The sequence below is a fragment of the Chionomys nivalis genome, chromosome X, assembly GCF_950005125.1.
Source record: "Chionomys nivalis chromosome X, mChiNiv1.1, whole genome shotgun sequence".
NCBI lineage: Eukaryota > Metazoa > Chordata > Mammalia > Rodentia > Cricetidae > Chionomys > Chionomys nivalis.
Window position 1 is genome coordinate 20,815,815 of NC_080112.1, and position 19,199 is coordinate 20,835,013.

The 19,199-nt window shown below is 40.5% G+C and overlaps 1 protein-coding gene across 3 annotated transcripts in view; it reads right to left on the reverse strand.

The window, feature by feature from the left end:
• Positions 1 to 19,199, reverse strand: part of Fam120c (family with sequence similarity 120 member C) — a 172,704-nt gene that overhangs the window by 33,319 nt on the left and 120,186 nt on the right. Inside the window, exons 13-16 of one of the 3 annotated variants that reach the window (XM_057759232.1) lie at positions 18,583 to 18,784; positions 13,841 to 13,979; positions 13,405 to 13,462; positions 8,962 to 9,021 (exon numbers count right to left, since the gene is read on the reverse strand). In XM_057759232.1, the coding sequence (XP_057615215.1) occupies positions 8,962 to 9,021; positions 13,405 to 13,462; positions 13,841 to 13,979; positions 18,583 to 18,784 (459 nt within the window). Of the gene's footprint in view, positions 1 to 4,122; positions 9,022 to 13,404; positions 13,463 to 13,840; positions 13,980 to 18,582; positions 18,785 to 19,199 lie in introns of those variants that run through there. The other 2 variants (XM_057759231.1, XM_057759234.1) reach the window with 2 other exon arrangements.

Consider the following 19,199-nt stretch of genomic DNA (forward strand, 5'->3'; position numbering starts at 1 on the left):
CTACTAACTAAACTAAATGGAAAGAGAGGGTGGAATATCAAGGAAGCTAGGGTTTGAAGAAATGGATTGTGATTCAACTAATGAGGCTCGTCTAGAAACCCTGGACTGATGGCTAAAACACAGTGGTCACCTTTGGTCACTGTTGAAGTACACTCAAACAAGAGGACTGGTGCTTGATTATAGGAACAGAAGGATTCTGGGAGTGCAGACAAGTCATTCATCAAAACCATACCAGCAACTTACATTTATTGGGGACTATTAGTATATCTCAGACACTACCAGAATGTATCGATCAAAACAGGATAGGCACCCCTGACCACATGAGGACTCCTTACCACACCAGTGGGAAAGACTGGGTCACTACTGTAGATAAGATATCCCCTGAGACAGGGTTTCTCTGTCCTGGCTGTCCTGGAACTTGCTCTGTAGACCAGGATAGTCTTGAACAGAGATCCACCTGCCTATGCCTCCTGAGTCCTGGTATTAAAGGCTTGTACCACCACTGCTTGGCCACTATTATATTCTTAACTTTACATACAAAGACTCAAGAGGTTAGGTAATAGCAACAACCCAAAGATGATGAATCAGGCCTACACGGAGCTGTGTTATCTCTTCTTGGGATGCAACTCACCAAATTTACTCAATTCTATTCTTTTTGGGTATAGTATTGTACTTTTAAGTTTTAGAAGCAAAAGTAGATTTTGGTCATATGCCATTGCTTTACTCAGTGGGTGGACTTTCTATAGTCTGAGTCCTAAGTGACAATGTGCGATACACTTGGCCTGTCAATCCATGTTAGACAAATACCACAAGTAGTAAAGTTTTGCTGGGCCTGGTAGCAAAGTCTGTAATCCCAGCTACTCAAGAGGCTTGGGCAGCAGGATCACAAGTTAAAGGCTGGCCTGGGCTATAAAGCAAGTTCAATGCTAGCCAGGGCAGCTTAGTGAGATACTGTTTGATTGTTTTTAAAGAGTATTTGCGTGGTTACAGCTCAATGGAAGAAAATGTATATCTTTGGTAAGTCATAGAGATTTGGAGGTTATCAAAGCCTGTTCTGACTAATTTTTCTAGAGCTAGAGATTATTAATTTGTAAGAATTAAATAATAAAGTAAAATGTATGCAAAGTGCCTAGAACTTTCTGCCCCTCTCAGTCTGCTATTAAGGGACTCAGGAACTTTTGTATTTCTCACACACAAAGATTCACTGTAGAAGATATATATCAGTGTTCTGTGCTCACTTATTTCTAATGCTGTGATATTGGGAGAGAGATTTTCATCCTTTTTTATATTCCTCAAGCCCATGAAAAAGCACTGTACTTGGCCTTGCTTGGCCATATAACCCTCCATCCTTGTACTGGAGGAAGTAAAACTACATGATTGATGATTAAGTCACCTCTATCTCCAAGATCAGAAGAGCAGGTTCCCAATGGAAAAATCTGGATTTAATTTCCAAGAGAGGAAAGAATAACTGAGTAAGCAGAAACACATTAGTCAAATATACTAGGCACCTTTGACTAGATAATCCCTACTATCTTGTAATGGAAACAGTAAAACACTATCCATTCAGAAATGTTAAGTCAAACCTGCTTTTCTTTCTTGTTAGTTGTGTCAGAAGTTGGATATAATTGAATGTGTTTGCTCATGTAAAGTGGGGATGAATTTACTCTGCAGAGTTGTGTGAGGATTAGAGATAATTTTGTAGGGCTCAACAACCAACCATATGCTCAGTACAGGTTCTCAATACAGTAAGTTTTAAATGCCAAATATGAAAGATTTCTTGCTGTGGAATTCTAAGACTCCACACCCAAAGATGAAAGGCTAGGCAAAGGCAGCTATAGCCACTATGATGCACCTATAGAATACAAAGTATGTTGTAAATAACTTTCATTTAAAGTGTTTACAAGCTTTGACAGACTTCTAATCCTCCCCTTTAGAGTTGGCTATATCTTTTTAATAATTTGTACATTCAAGGGCCAGAGTGGTTAGTGGGGGCTAAGCCAGTGTCATTCAGCAGAAGTAGTTAAGACTGCCCTAGAGTCTTGGCTTCAGATTCTATGTCACCTCAAAGGTGACATAATGCTTTTTCCCCTCCAAAGTCCAATTTTACAGAAAGGTTTATTTTCATGTATATGAGTATTTTGCCTGCATGCACACCTATTGCCCATGGAGGTCAGAAGACACTGGATCCCTGAAACTGTAGTTATGAATAATTGTGAGCCGTGCCATGTGAGAACCAAACCTGGGTCCTCTGCAAGAGCAGTAAGTACTATTAACTGCTAACCCATTGACCCAGCTCCCTGAATTCCAATTTGTTTTTTAAAATTACATTTTAATTATGTGTGTATCTAGGTATGGCAAGTGAGTGAATGTGCCTACAGAGTTGGGAGAGTATAGGATCCGCTAGAGCTGGAGTTACAGGCAGTTCTGAGCTACCCTCCTGGGTGCTGGGATCCAAACCTGGGTCCTCTGAAAGAGCAACAAGTGCTCCTTACTGCCTGCGAGTCATTTCTCTCCAGCCTCGAAAACCAATTTAGTGAAAAAGATTATATGTATGGGTGTTTTGTGTGATGTATATCTGTCTACCACAGATATACATGTGTGCCTGGGGAGGCCAGAAGAGGATATCAGATCCCCTGAAATTGGAATTACATATGATTGTAAGCCATCATCTAGGTTGGGGAATCGAACCCAGGTCCTCTGGAAGAACAGCCAGTACTCTTAACCACTGAGCTATCTCTCCAGCCCCACAAAGCCCAACTTAAAAACATAATTAAATGAATACTGTTTCCAGATGAACATTTACACTCAATCTTTGTCTTCTTTTTTCTTCTTTCTGTCTTCTTGTCAGCACATTTTCTTCTTCAAAAGTCTATAATCTACATTGTAACAAAGAATATGTCCAAAAGTGTTTTGGTACCAGTAAGCAAAAAAGACAGCTGAGAGTCACTCTCCAACAAGATGAACTGCACAGAAGACTGAGTTCAGGTTAGATGCCAAGAAGCAGCAGAAACCAGCCAGGCTGCCTGGAAGAAGTTCAGACCAGAGGCACTTGGAAAGGACACTCTCCAACCTGTTGAGTTGCCTGCAGGCTGTGCTGTGTGCTCCACATCCCCACTCTTGTGATCTGTCATCCCTGTTAGGATAGGCCTTTTTGAGCCATTTCTCCTCTTTGTAAGTAACCCCAATAAAACTCACTGGTTGGACTTTGGCGGTATCCATGCTTTGGTCTGCTGTGGAGTCCCCGTCTGGGGTGAGTGTGGGTTTCATTTCCCTAGGAAAAGTCTGTGATACAATATGTATTACCAGCTTAATTAATGGGAAGTGAACTTTATTTTCACCACAGTGGAAGAGTAAAAGAAGTAAAGGAGGCTAGAAAAGTATTCAAGAGTCATCCAGATATTGAAGGAGCCATGGAAGTTTTTGTGTACTATATTAGATGGATATATTTTGTTTAGTTTTATTTAGATTTATTCATTTTATTTTGTGTGTGTTTTGCCTGCATGCATGTCTGTGCACCAAATGCATGCTTGGTGGAACCTTTGGAGGTCAGAAGAAGGACTCAAATCCCCTGGAACCAAAATTAAAGATGGTTGTGAATTACTCACTATATGGGTGCTGGGAACCAAACCCAGATCCTCTGCAAGAGCAGTAAGTGCTCTTACCTACTGAGCCACCTCTCCAGACCCAGGATATATTGTTCTGGAAGCTCATTAGCATGGTAGGTTAAGTCATGGTCCTTAACTTTCTACTGCCATAGACCCTTTATAAACTTAAAAACAAAGATATAGGCCCTTTAAAGCAGAAAAGGTGCATTTGCTTAGATGAAAAACATTACTTACAATTATCTGGTTAGGAGGAAGAATGAGGAGCAATTGCAGCAGTCCAGGATGAAGGCTGGACTAAGTCACAGGACTGAGGACAGGAATGATGAGTTAAATAGCTGTGTGTTACCAAGAGATTTTGTCACAAATTAAAATTAAGAAATAAGGGAAAGACATGAGGCTGGGTTAATGTCCCACAGTCTAGTTTGGAGAGAAACAGACTTCAGAAGGAAGGATAGGTTTGAGTCAAAGGTGCTTTGGGGACATCAGAATAAATAAGTTAGCTAGGAAGCCAAATCTGATCTTCATTTCGATGTTTCACATACATGTTTTCCTGCCCTGCTACTCTGCAGACCCGTAAATCTGCGTGGCACTTCTCAACTGAGACAAGAATATTCTTCATTTGCAGAAACAGACCCAGAGATGGAAGAAGAAATCAAAATTCACACACTCCAAATCATTTTACATTTTTAAACTAAAAGAATAGACTTTTATTAAGCGCTGTAAGTTTCTTTCCATCAGCATTAACAGAACAACAGATCAAATTCCATCACAGAACTCCTGAGACATTCTCATTCCTTTCTGAGACATTTCCATTAAGTCCTGCAGATTCCCCCAAGAAGCATCCACTCAAACTTACATTAATAAACTATGGAGCTTTTGTGGTGAGGTGGGCCAAAAGGCAGGGAACTTGGAATCTGGGAGTGGCAAAGAGAAAGACGTTATCCATCCACTAAACACACTGTCAAGAGCACAGGAAAAAAACAACAACGAAAGAATTTACTTTTGTCAATAACATCATTTATCAGGGAGCACTAAAAAAAAAAATCACTGACTCTTTGCAGTTAAAGTTTTTTTTTGTTTTTTGTTTTTTTTTTTTTAATCTAGTACGTTAGTCTAAAAATAGAATAAAATAAAAGGTAGGAGGAAAGTCCCTTCTGGGAAGTAATTAAAATGAATTCATCAGATCCGGCAGGGTTATGAGAGATTAATAAAATCTAAAATATTTAACTTGCTTCATTTACATGAAAATTCACTAACCATTATTTACTACCAACACAGACAAAAAAGTCATCTATAAAAGTACAGGGACAATGTCAAAAGCTGAAATGGGCACCCCAGCATAGGGGATGTTTAATTTTGCTTTTAACTTAGAAAAGATGATTTTTGTAAAAAGTGACATTTTCTTAGAACATCAAAATCTCCTCAGACAATACTGAAGATACTCAACAATAGAAGGGGACAGGTGCACTGAGCTATCTGTACCAGCAGACTACATCAATAAGAAAGGAGAACATTGAAAAAGAAGAAGCCAGTGATGGAAAGGAGAAAAATGAGAACATACAATGGAATCGTGAAAACTTACCCCCCCAAAACCCCAAGAATATTTAGGAAATATGCATCTGAAAGTGAAGAAGTATAATGATTAACCCTTTAGTAGAATTAGACTAACTACTTTAAACTGCGGCCTACTTGTACTGTCATTTCAAAGGGTGGGTGGGGTGGTTAGAGGCTGAAAGGGTGGCACTGTATACCCACAGGGGCCTTCTAAGGTTTCAAAGGACTGAATCATCATATCCAAAGGGCTACTCTCATTCTTTCTATCCTACAGAAGCATTTGTGCATCCCCTCCCTCTAATACCTTGTCTGTTTCTTTTTTTCTGAGATGAATATACTAGGGTAACTTGGCCAATGATGCCAGAAAATCCAGATGGAGACAAAAATCAAGTGTCCCTAGCCAAGAAAGTGCCATTTCTTGGGCTTCAATTTACCTGAAATCCTACCTATATACAATGAAAATGATGCGAAGGAACAGAAGTCTGTCAGAACTGGTCACTTAAAAAAGGTAGGAGTCACAGGCCGACCCAAAGACACACAAGCAGAACCACAAGACCTTGGGGGATCAGTGGCTGTACAAAACCAGATTTGGGGTTGTTTTTGTTTTTGCTGTGTTCCTACGAGGTAAAGCAGTCATTTTGGGGGGTTCCAACATGACTTTGTCCAGTAATAATCAGAAGGACATCCTCGAGTGGGTCCAGCAAAGGTCCTCGATTTGTCTTCCAATTAGAAAAAGTTTATTTCCCAGTAATGAACCCTGGTTTTCCTGGCTTTTAAATGGTGCATTTTGGGAGGTACACCAAAATCTAGGAACATAACCCTTTATAGTTCTTTCTTGTAACTTCCCAAACCCCAAATGCTGAATCGAGGCAAAATTCAAAGTTGAAAGTAAGCCACTTGTTTCATCCTGGGTCTGGCTAGGGAGAAGCAGAGGTTTGTGTGTGTGTGTGGGGGGAGGGCAAGTCTTTTGGCAAACTGGAATCATTTCTGTCAAAGCAGCAATTTTACCTCTCACAGTGAATGGCTACAAAATAAATCTTCATGTTGTGAGAAGGATGTGAGAGTTAACAAGACTGTCACCTGACTGTGTCATATAGACTCACGATGCACAGAAACAGCGACTGAAGAACACTACCATTTTACTCCAAGTACTTCCTACTCAGTATTTGTCCATATAGCTAACCATTCACTCACTCAGTAATTCTGGTTACTTTTAGAGCTCCAAAGGGATTCATCCTTCTGTGGCTCAGAAGGTGATTCTGAGCCATCTACATTTTCTATGAATTCCTTTCCTTACTGGATATAAAAGTCCTAACTTTCAAAGTATTGTGAAAGGATGAGTAGGTCCAAGATCAGAAAGGGGACCAAATCAGGGGAGCTCATTTCAACGAGGAAGTGTTACATATTTTTTTTTTTTGTTTTTTTTTTTTTGTTTTTTTGTTTTTTTTTTTTTGCTTATATACAGCCAGGTACATAGTCTTGCCACCTTAATTAGGTTTATTTAGGAAATGTCTGGGCAAGAGGCAAGGCATACCTGGGCTCCTGTCCCCTGAAAACTGTGAGTTCTCTTAAACTGGACTAGACTCGGGTTAAGAATCCCAAGACATTTTAGTTTCTTGAGACAGAATGGACAAATAGCAAACATAGCCTTCTGGTTGTTTGGAAAAAAATCACCAAGGATCTGTTGTAGATTAAGATGCATGGTTTTTTTTTTCCCAAAGAGAGAATCCTGCTAGGAGTCTAGTCAGTTATATTCTTGTAGAAATAATATTTCTTGGGCAAGAATATCAAAGTCCAAAAGGAGATGTGTGTGGCTAGAAGCCTCAATTCCTGAATGAAGATATACTACTAGTTTGTTATAAGCCATGTTTCCATCCCTTGCATTTTGGCTGCCCAAAATGAGGGAAGCTGGAAATCAAGGTTTTCTTAAGATTATCTCCAGCAAGGAGGAAGAGCCTTTTTTTTTTTTTTTTTTTTTTTTTTTTTATCCTGGGCAGACCTTGGCCCCACAGGGACTGAGAATCTTCTAAAGAATACCTCTCAAATCCCAGGCCAAGTTCTCTGACATCTTCCTTGCAAAGCAAATGAAAAGATCCTGTAGTCAAAATGTCAATGAATAAATGAAACAATCTAAGCATGTAAAATCAAATTGTCCAATTTCCTCACATCTCCCCACTCCATCATTCCAGTGCTAATTTTCCCTCCTTAGAGTCATGTCAATCAATTCTTGCTGAAGCCAATTTGATCCTGGAGTTCCACAAGAAATATCTTTCAAATTGGCTGAAAGCCCTTTCAAATGGTAATCACTTCCTATCCCTTTCTATCTCCAAACCTTCATAAAAATGTGCAACTCTTCCCAATCCCATTTCAACCTCCTGTTCTCAGCATATGGGATGTGAGGGCTCTGTTCAAAGTGAAGTATTTGTTGTTCTGAACAGGCGATCTCTGGAAAGTACTTTGTGTCTGATTTAGAGTAGCCTATCTTCTCAGAATTGTGATAGGCTGTGACTTAGCAAGGATTTCAGATTTGAAGTATGGTCTTTTGAAACCCACCATTCCATAGCAGTGGAAGCATTTCTGGGAAATTCAGTAAATCTTCTGGAACTTTACCATGTATGTATGTGTATATATATCTGTATACACACATTTATATATATAAAATATGTATAGATAAATAGATCTGTCTCTTATATAAAGGGTATGTGTATGCATATAGATACACATGTTCATATATACACCCACACACACGCCTATACACATGTACACACACATAGAGTCTTTTGAGTCCCTTTTGTACTCAGTTTCATAACATTGATTCCCACCCTTTTAGAATGTGGGCAGCAGATAGTGGGTGAACTGCACCATATCTTCTACTTTATAAACAATGCACTGGTTGGGAGGCAGGAAAAATCTGCCCAGTACTTTTCTGACTCACTTGAATCTCCCAGTACAAAGGCCATTGTAGTTTTTTTTTTAAGTGTATAAAATAAAAAAAAATTAAATAAAATAACCCAAACCAACACTGTCTACTTCCCTGAAAACATCTACCTATCTGATTGTCAGGCCAAAGCTAGAGGTGGTACACAAAATCCTGGGGTGGGTTAGTTGGGGGAAAGAGAGGGAAGGACACTGACTAGGTATCTAGGTATCAAGGTTCCATTACCTTAAAGACAAAAAAAATGAGGAAGCCATAGATAGCTTACCTTTAAACCCCTTATTTTCATTGACATTTATAAATGAGTATTATATTAAATACTCAGAAAACCAAAGCCAGAACTTTTCCATAGGACTTACAAGATAACATCTGCTTCCTGACAGTTACTGCCTCACTAGACTTCCAGGAAATAGAAGGAAAATGTTGGTGCTATGTATTTGAGAATCTGAGTTTAGTGTTGCTGCTATTCATCTTTAACCAGAAATCTCCAAGGTTCTAAGTCTGGAGCCAGAGAAGATAGGGAAGGAAAGATGGACACAATAAATGTGTATCCCCTTAAAATCCTGGATAAACCTAGGGGAAACATTTATATCCTCCTCTAACTTGGGCCTAGAATCAGAAAAGTATAGTTTTCTCCTCTTCCTGACAAGTGAAGCTATCTTCAGTTTGTCATTCCTCTTTCTCTTGGGCCACAGTCTCTAGCTCTAGCTCTTGCTCTTGCACCTGGTTCTTCTCTCCATTCTTCACGGGGAGGCAGTGGTCATCATTATTACACACGTTACTGTCTTTGGATAAGGCACATTGTGATGGAGCTGGAAGATGATCACTCTTCTCTTCCATAATCAATGTGCTATTGTTTCCATTCACCTGGGAGCGGGCCCGACCTTGATGAAGCTCCACGGATTTAGAAATTCCATCTGAAGAGCCCTGTCAAAAACAAGAGGTACTTGGTGGAAATGGTACTCCCAAACTGGCTGGGTTTCCCCAAGTATGTTCATAAGGTAGCCTGAGAAATTCTTCAGAAACATCAGAAAGCCTAAAGGTCATACATTCTGATATTGTCCTAAGAACTGCACTCTAACAGCAACAATGACACTGACCACGCGACTACCACTCGCAAAGCTTTAAAGCATATTTTTCTAATGCCAAGAGTGACTGAAATAGCATATATTATCATGCCCCATTTACTGAGGAGGAAGCAGAAGCACAGGAAAGCTAAAATAACTTGCTTAAGACAGAGAGTAGTGGAGCCACACGTCTATTTTAGGTGGGTCAGCCTCTACATGCTCAACCGTCAGACAGCACTGGCAAAATACTGATAATCAGAAGAGCAAATTACAAGCAAAGGGAAAAAAATCAATAGGGAAAAATCAGAAGACCTTCTGCAGTATCTCACGGTTTTATAACAGATACTCTCTGCTCTTGGAAACGACATGAGTCCGCAGCAAGTGCTGACTTTCCGTGACTACTACCAGGAATAGTGACATTACTAGCAAGAGTGCCTACTATGTAGTTAGGCAGCTCACATATTCTGGTGTTCATTTTATAAATAAGACAACAGAACTCAAACAAAGCAAAATGATGTACCAAAGGTCCCTTGCATGCCTAGACCGTTTTACTCTAATGGCCTCACTATTTAAAATGAGATATAATAAATATTCATGGGTGTTGAATTTTGGTCAATTATAAATAACAATTTTTACTAATTGTTTCCTATATTCCAGGGTCTATGTAAAATTCTTTGCAGATATCATCTTATTTAATCATCGTAATCCTATAATTTTCTTGGTTTGCAAATCAGGAAATACAGAACAATTTGCCTAAGATTACAGAACTGAAAGGGCAGAACTGGGTGTAAAACTAAATCACTTGGCTCCAAAGTCTGTACAACACAGTGTTTGATCACAGACCCTATAGATGCCTTCCCCAACCCCACCCCTGAAAATTAGGCCATAACCCCCTGCAGCTCTCCTTTGCAGTGTAATTGAGAAAGCATGCTGGGCTGTGGCCTTGAGGCTCCTTCCCTGGCACTTGGAACATAAGATTATGATCCTATCTGTAGGCCAGGCCAGGTTAGGTCACTTGGTATGAAAGAAGCTTGCCTACACTAGTGAAAACACTCTAAGAATCAGAAACCCCTTTTGTTCTCCAGTTTTGAAAGGACACCCACCCCTACCCTCCCCATCTCTGTCTCCCTCCCTTTTTTCAAGGCTCTATTATGGCTGCCTTTGGCCAGGATGGTATGTCTCCTAATAAAACTACTCTTTGAACCTGAAGTCCCATTCTCCCTTCCAGAGCCTCTTTGTCTAATACAGTTCCTTTGAATAGGGATCACATGTCGGCCCCTTTCCATGAACCTGCCATTTTTCTTTGTAAGTTAAAATACACAGGGACTGCTAGGAAGTGTTGCCTAAGAACCTGAAAATACAGTGGAATTAGTAAAAATTTACCCAGTAGGTGGAACATGTCATCAAATGGATTCAACAAAAAAATAATAGCATTATAAATATGTGACTTAAGGATTTAAAAGCATATAACAGCCAAAACCCTAGGAATAAACTTAGGAAGATAAAACTATAATATATGAGCATTATACAAGCTGGAACAATTAGTTACTGAAGGAATCATGAACATAACTGTTGTGGAATATCACTTTAACTATGTAAAGAAGTTTTGCATTCTTTACACTGCATTTGTTTAACTATGTAAAGGTGTGTTGCTTTTGTTAATGTTGCATTTATTTTAACTATCTAAAGACATGTTGAATTTCCTTTACCTTGCTTGCCTAAGGCACCTGATTGATCTAATAAAAAGCTGAATGGCCAATAGGTAGGTAGTAGAGGGATAGGCAGGGCTGGTGGGCAGAAAGGATAATTACAGGAGGAGGAAGTTAGGCTCAGGAGGACAGAGAATAAGGTAAAAAGAACAGGAGATGCCTGGGGCCAGGCAGCCCAGCAGCGGCCAGCAGACACAGGAAGCAGGAAAGTAGGACATACGGAATGAAAGAAAGGTAAAAAGTCCAGAGACAAAACGTAGATGAAGACAAGTGGGTTAAGTTAAAAGAGCTGCTTAGAAATGAGCATAAGCTAAGGCCAAGTATGCATAACTAAGAAGTAGTCTCGGTGTCAGGATTTAGGGGCTGGCGGCCCAAGAAAGCCTGCTACACAGTACTAAAATGAAAAAGGAAAATCAGCAAGGCTGCCAAGATAGCCCATAGCAGGCGTGTCCAAGGAGGGTGAGTTAAGCAATAATAAAGTTAATGTAAGCATTTCCATGGTCAGGTCACCTCTACAGAACACAACAGTGAGCTAGAAGCTCCCCTGACACCCTTGTTTTCTCTCACTCTCTTCACACATGAAATAGAACAGTGTGTACTTCATATGTTCCCACAAAATTTAATGAGCTACTCCATGTAAAGCACTTAGAGTATATGCCTGGCATGCTCTAGAAACTCAATAAACGAGCTACATGGCAAGAGCCCATTTCAAACCTCCAGCCTCTATCTCCCTAAACCAAACAAATGGAGAACTAAACAAATAGTAACTAGCTTCATTATTTCTGTTTCATGCCTCCAAGCAAATCACTGATACTATGACTTTCCCTTAGAGAAAGCAAGTTCTGGTAATAATGGTTACCAGCATGTGCACTTGAGTCAGCAAAATCTGCATTGGTTCTGACTCTGGCTCTAGCAATCAGAATTGCTCTGCTGCATTGGAATCCATACCATACAGGGCTTTGGAATCAGCTGGCTCAGGCTAGAATGTCAATTCTGAAAACTGACTTGATTGATGGGTAATATACTAATATACCTCGTGGGAAATGTGAGTGGCAAAGAGTATGTCTGCAACGTGTCATCTTAAGTATTCTTTCTTATCAAGATCAGTACTTAGCTCTCATTCATTTGCCATTCACTCCAGATATATCCACATGGCTATTTCTGTGGTCTTGTTAATATGAGTCAATCACAGAGAGAGTAATCTATTCTTTACATACTAAAAATAGCAGGTTTTCCACACTGCATCTTACTATACTCTAGATGTCTTCTTGGGTAACTAGCTTTCCATTTACATGCAATACTTTCTATATTATTGACCAGTTTCTGGAGGAACTGAGAAACTTTAGAAGATTTCCAAAGTTACTGTTCTATAGTTTTGGAGTGCATTAGAAAATGCTTTGTGTGTAGGGGAGGAGTGAGTATTCTAGTTTCATTTCTGGTTCAAAATAACACCAAACTAAACATTAAATAGTTGAATTTATTTATGGTATTTATTTCAAGACAGGGTCACATTGCATAACTCTGGCTGTTCTGGAACTCATTCTGTAGACTAGACTGACCTTGAATTTACAGAGATCCACATGTCTCGTCTCTGTCTTCCAAATTCTGGGATTAAAGGTGTGAGCCGTTATGTCTGGCTAATAGTTGGATTTATTATTGATGCAGGGAAGGATGACTGTATACAGGAGAATAGATTTTGGATTAATATCGGATGACATCCTGGCATGGCAGCACAGGCTTCTAATACCAACAGCTGGGAGACAGAGGCAGGTGAATCTCTGTGAGGCCAGCCTGGTCTATATAGAGAGTTCTAGGCCAGCTAGGGTTACATGATGAAATCCTGTTTCAAAGAAAGAAAGAGAGAGGGGAGAGGAGAAAAGTGGAAAGTAACAAAGAAAGATAACTGATCTCTACGTCTAGTCTCCACATACATATGTATTATGCATTCAGACCTGGCACACATGTGCATATACACACACAAGTGAAAGAGTACTGGCCTAGCATGTACAAGGCCCTGGGTTCAATATCTAGGAACACACACACACACACACACACAGAGAGAGAGAGAGAGAGAGAGAGAGAGAGAGAGAGAGAGAGAGAGAGAGAGAGAGAGAGAGAGAGCGCACAGAATAGTTATGGTTCCCATAGGGCAAAAATCAAATTTCCTAAGCACTAGTATGAGCCCTCAGAGCTCAGACAGGCTCTAGACAATCTAGCTCTTCGTGTCATTCTGGTCCCTTCTGGCAGCACACAGCACATACTATACTAGGCACAGGTCGTCTGGACATTGTACCTGCTTTCTACTGTGTGGCCTTTCATTCAGGAAAAAAAGGAAGAGACTCTGCAGCCCTGTGAGAGCAATTTGGAGCGACAAACCTGTACTGAGAAATGGGCACTGAAATCAAATGGCTGGAAAAGACATGATAACTCTCCTGTGTGGCTCAGCTTTCCATGCCTGATACAATCTCTTGTAATTTAGCCAGAAGGGGCAAAAGGTGTCAAAACAGCTTGATACTCTCAAAAGTGATACTTACTTGTTTATTTCCTTTTTTGTGACCTTTGGATCCTCTACCAGTCTGTTCTTTTCCATGCCTTTAGCAAGAGGGAGAAAAGTGACCATGAGAACACACAAATCCTAATTTCCATCTTTACTTGATTAACTTACTCATCTCAAGGAAGTTTAGCCTTATACATTTAGATGACTCTTTGTATTACCCCTACTGCAAGCCTCTATTCCTGTAATTTCTATGTTGTACTGAATTATTTTGTGTTCCTTGTCTTTTAGCACAAAAATTTTTTTTAGTCAAGAACGGCATTTGTTACACATTTGATAAACTAGAGTTATAGCTGATTTCAAGTATGTATAGTTGATTCATACCTCTTACCTTAACAGGAGATTTTAAGAGCTGAGCATTTTCCTAAAGGTACCTTGACCGACCCTAGCTCAAACCAACCCATTCAAGTACATACCCCTTTCCTGGCCCACCGACAGAAACCACTTGCATGCCAAAGGATCCTCGACTTCTAGAAGATCTGCTGCCAGCCCACTGGCCCACCACCATCCCAGCAATTTCCAGTTTTCCTCCTTGGGGTGGGATTGGATGGAGACCTGGGAATTGAAGAAGAGCAGTGGTGAACAGCAAGTTCAAGATAGGGTGAGAGGTGGAACAAAAGCGCTATACAATCTCCCTGTTCTTCTCATCCCCGTTTCCTGCTAAGATTGTGATGATAACAAGGGGTGTAAGATCAGAGAAGGGGATTGTAGATCTTTCTACATGGCCACTTTAATAACTAGTGTGTAGTTGATTGATTTTTTCAACTGTATAGCCTGCTACATAATAGGAATTTGTTTAGAAAAATGTTTTTTGATGGCCCCAGATATTTTTTCTACTTTTAAAATTCAGAATTTCCATACATGTATATGTGTTTTGATCAACTCCACCTCAATCCTTCCCACTGTAAATTGTCACCTGCCCTTCTCATCACTTTTCTCTCTCAACTTGACCTACTCAGTGCTGCCAGTATGTACAGGGTGTAGGGTCAGCTACTGGAGCACAACCCTGAAGAAAACTGACTCTTGCTTCTCCAATAGCTATTGATTGCCAACAGCTACTCAGCTGGATGGACATCATGGCCTCTTCCCCAGCCCATGCTAGGATTTTTGCCTGGCTTGATCCTGTGAAGGTCTTGTACAAGCAATCATAGCCACTGTGAGTTCATGTGTGCAATGGTTCTGTTGTGTCCAGAAAACAATATTTCAAAGCAGTCACCCACTACCTCCGGCTCTCAGAATCTTTCTGCCCCCCCCTTCCACAATGACCTGTAAGACTTGGGCAAGGGGATAGATAACATGATATAAATGTCACATTTAGGGCTGAGAACTGGGCATTGTTTTATTCTTTCACCTTAACCAGTTGCGAGTCTCTGTATTCATTTCTAACTATTGCAAATAGAAGCTTCTCTGATGAGGGTTGACAGATGTAAAAATAAATACTTACGGATGTAAAGATAAGTACTTAGGGAGAGCCTACTGTATGTCCACTTGGAAGAATAACAGTAAGTAAATCCAATCAGAAAGTAGTTGGCTACTCCCACAACATTCCTGTCACTACTATATCAGTGGGCACATCTTGTCAAGCCAGTCATTATTTTGGCTGACAGGTTTACAGGGCTCATAGCCGGGTACGACTGCTGATTGTTCCCCTCCCCCAGAAGAGTCCACAGCCTTCCAGCACTATGAAGACAGCTAGCAGGGATGAAGTTTTCAAGTTGGTACCAGCCTAATTTCTCCATGTTCTGACTCAAGTACGTGGTATGTTGAGGAAGGGTCTTACCATCCAGTGCTGGAGGATAACCAAAATCAGCAGCAATACCCTGCACTGTCCTGGGACTCCATGGGACCCCACTGACCAACAACATGTAAAGAAGTAAACCAAGTCTCGCAATGCACGTCTTGAGTGATAGCCTATGGTGTATGAGAACGCATTATTCCCCAATTATAGGGTAACTTCACTTAAAGTCTTTTTAGACACACACACACACATATATATGTATATGTATATACATATATATATGAAACTTCTACAGTAGTAGGTTTCCTTATGGCTTTGTCAAAGACTTTAGTGTTAGTTATCCCTCTCCACACCTTCTCTTCTTCTCTGCTTTCAAATAGAAAATGAATTCTTGAATGTAGTTATTGGAAAATTGTAGGTCAAACCCACTTTCCATACAAATATGCCTCGTTATACAATATAAGATTAGCCAGATGAGCAAACTATATGGAAAAATGAAATATATATATTTCACACTCAGGAGACAGAGGCAGGAAGATTACAGCAATTAATGCCAGTCTAGTTAGAGCAGTAAGGCAGTTTGAATATGAAATATGCCTCACAGGCTCCTATGTTTCAACAATTGGTCTAATAATATTTGTATCACCACGAGGCTCTGGCCTACTGGTAAGGTTCCAGTGTCCTTCTCCTTTAACAGCTGGCAGTGCTTTTGGGGGCCTTTAGGAGGTTGAGCTTAGTTGGGTAATGGGGACTACTGGGGGGTAGGCTTTGAGGGTTTTAACTGGGTCCATTTCTGGCTTGAGTTCTCTGCTTCCCAATTCATAAAGATCAACAAACATAAAGAAAACACAGCACTCCACTGATAAGCACCAGTCCACATGCCTCCCTTGCCGTGATATACAGTATTTCTTTAAAGCGTGACTTAAAATCTCTCTGTCCTGTTAGGTATTTGATCACAGCCACAAGGAAAGCAACAAAAACTAACCATAACAGTTGTAAAAACCAGGCACAGTTCAAGACAAGATGTAAAAGGGGACTGCTCATTTGTTTCCCAGCCACCCAGACCCAAATAATTACACACAAACTATACTAGTTACAACACTGTTCAGCCAATAGCCTAGGCATATTCCTAGCTAGCTCTTACATCTTAAATTAACCCATTTCTATTAATATGTGTATCACCATGAGGCTATGGCCTACTGGTAAGCACATGGAAAGAAAGCAAAGGTTAAGAACACTGTATACATTTAGCCCCTTGTTCTAGTTTCATTTCTGTTGCTGATAAAATAGCCTGACAAAAGGCCACGGTGGGAGAAAGAGTACATTTTTGCTCATAGTTTCATCATAGCAGAGAAATCAAAATGGCAAGAACTTCAAGCAGCTAGTCACATCAATCTGAAGTCAAGAGTAGAGAGAATGCATGCATGCATGTTAGCACTTAGGGAGTTACTCTTATGCAGTCCAGGGCCCCAAACCAGGGAATGGTGCTGCCCAGTTTCCGGCTGGGTCTTCCCCATCCCAATTAAGGTAACCAAGACAATTATCCACAGACATACCCATAGGTCAACATAATCTAGACAGTTCCACATTAAGATTCTCTTCCCAGTTGATTCTAGGTTGTATTAGGTTGACATTTAAAACTAACCTTCATATGCTGGCTGCTGGTAGTGCAGGCCTTTAATCCCAGCACTCTGGAGGCAAAGGCAGGTGGATCTCTATGAGTTCAAAGCTAGCCTGGCCTACAAAGTGAATTCAGTTTGCATAACCAAAACTGTTAAACAGAGAAACCCTGTCTCAAAAAAAGCAAAACAAACAAACAAACAAAACACCCAAAAAACCATCACAACCTTTGTATGAAAGTGAGATTCTGGCCGGGTGGTGGTGGCGCACACCTTTAATCCCAGCAGTCAGAGGCAGAGGCAGGTAGATCTCTGTGAGTTCGAGGCCAGCCTAGTCTACAAGAGCTAGTTCCAGGACTGGCTCCAAAGCTACAGAGAAACCCTGTCTTGAAAAACCAAAATAAAGAAGAAGAAAGAAAGTGAGATTCTAAGGGTTTACTACATTGTTGGTTTGTGTTTGTTTTGAGACAGGGTTTCTCTATGTAGCCCTAGCTGTCCTGGAATTTGCTCCATAGACCAGAATGACTTCAATCTCAGAGATCCACCTGCCTCTGCCTCCCAAGTGCTGGGATTAAAGGCATGCAACCACTACCACCCAGCTGCACTTAGTGATTTTATCATGTCCTTTCAGAAAGGCAGGAAACAATTAGGAGGCTTCTGTGATCCATCAGTAGTTTAGGTGATGGTAAGAATTTCCCAAGACCTTGGCCTTAATGAAGGCATCTTTTAGAATAACACAACACAGCTAACACACAGAACAAAAATCAGAGATCAGTTAAGTCAGCTTAAAGGGATAAACGGTTGGCTTCTTGGTCTGTAAGACTTGACTACATAGGGGCCTGACTTCCATACTGTTCATGTAAGCCCACTCTTGAGCTAAATATAACTGCTGAGTTTTGTGACCCTAAAAGACTAAGTTCAGCTTCCAGCTTTATTGTTTTAAATAGAGGTGCAACACACAATACACATGTTCAACCGCAAAGATACACTGACCTGATGACAGAGTCTTGCTATTTCATGTTAAAATACCTCTACTGAGAGATCCTGCTTCAGAGCTGGGGATGCATGTAGTTCAGAGGTAAAATGCCTGCCCAGAATGTTTAAAGTCCTGGGTTTGATCCCAGACACCACACCTACAGAAAACTGTGTTTCACCAGAAGCAGGTTGTTAAATATACCAAGATTTCAGCTGCCTGAAGCGTGCTCGTCTATTCCTTATTAGGCAGTCACCATAATTTATACATACATGTATGTACTTGTTTTCTCCATTAAAATGTAATTCTTTGGGGTGTGTGGATTATGAAATTACTTTCCATGCTTTTGGACCTAGGGTAGGCAATGTATCAGGCCTGCCCCTAGAGTGATTACAGCTACCTCAAGCTACTGTCATCTTCTAGGACTGACACATACTTCCAATTCTTTTCCCACAAACACCTTCCTGCAACTGCCCATAAGGAGTGGATGAACTAACAGCAACCATGAAGATCCAGTTCATATGAGTTATAGCGATCAAAATAATGAAATGGTAAGTGACCCATCAGTTTTGTATCAGTCCAGACTGCATGAGTTTGGATGATGAGAATCAAATCACTGAGAACCAACCACCTCCATTGAGAATGGTCTTGGATTTCAATGGACTTTCTTCCCCAGGATACATGGAGAGTTACATTTCAAACTATTATACCACAGATGGAATTCAAACAAGGTAAGACATATATTGTACTGTTGAGGCTGTAGCTGGCAGGGAACTAAATGGTTTATTGTGAAATAAATTAGATGACACCTCATTCTTAAGTACTGACCTGCAAAGCCCCGACTCCTTGCTTGAGGGGGAGGTGGAAATGAGCCCATAGCTCTGGAATAAAGAGAAACAGGGTAGAGGGGGGGCATCATGGGAGGCACAAATGTAGGTGACGGAAGTAGAGCAGAAGGTGGTGGATGATTCATGTTGACGCCTTCAAGGATACTCTGCCTCATCTTTTCCACCTTGCTTGCCAGGTCAGCCTTCAAATGCAGAAGAGAATTGTTAGTGTTCTGAACTAGCCCCATATTTCATGAACAGTATTGAGCACTCTAGGCACATTCTCATAACTTTTTTCCCATTGTGCTTCTAGACTCCAGCCTCAGGAGAGTCATTTGGTATCAAAGTTCCCATTCTTCACAAGATTCTACAGTACCAGAAGATTAGTTCTGGCCAGTAGTTTGTGAGGAACATTATCTATGGGGATGATAACAAACAGAACAATAAGGACATCAGGAAATGGTTGATTGCATGGCCAATGATTGCCTAGGTTATTCTTTTATAAGGGGGAGGTAACAAAATCAGGTAACAGAGAAAAGAAAAAAACAGACACAAATAGGACCTTTTAACCCCTCCCATACTCAACCTTTGCTCTGATGAGGGTATGTGTTGTAAACT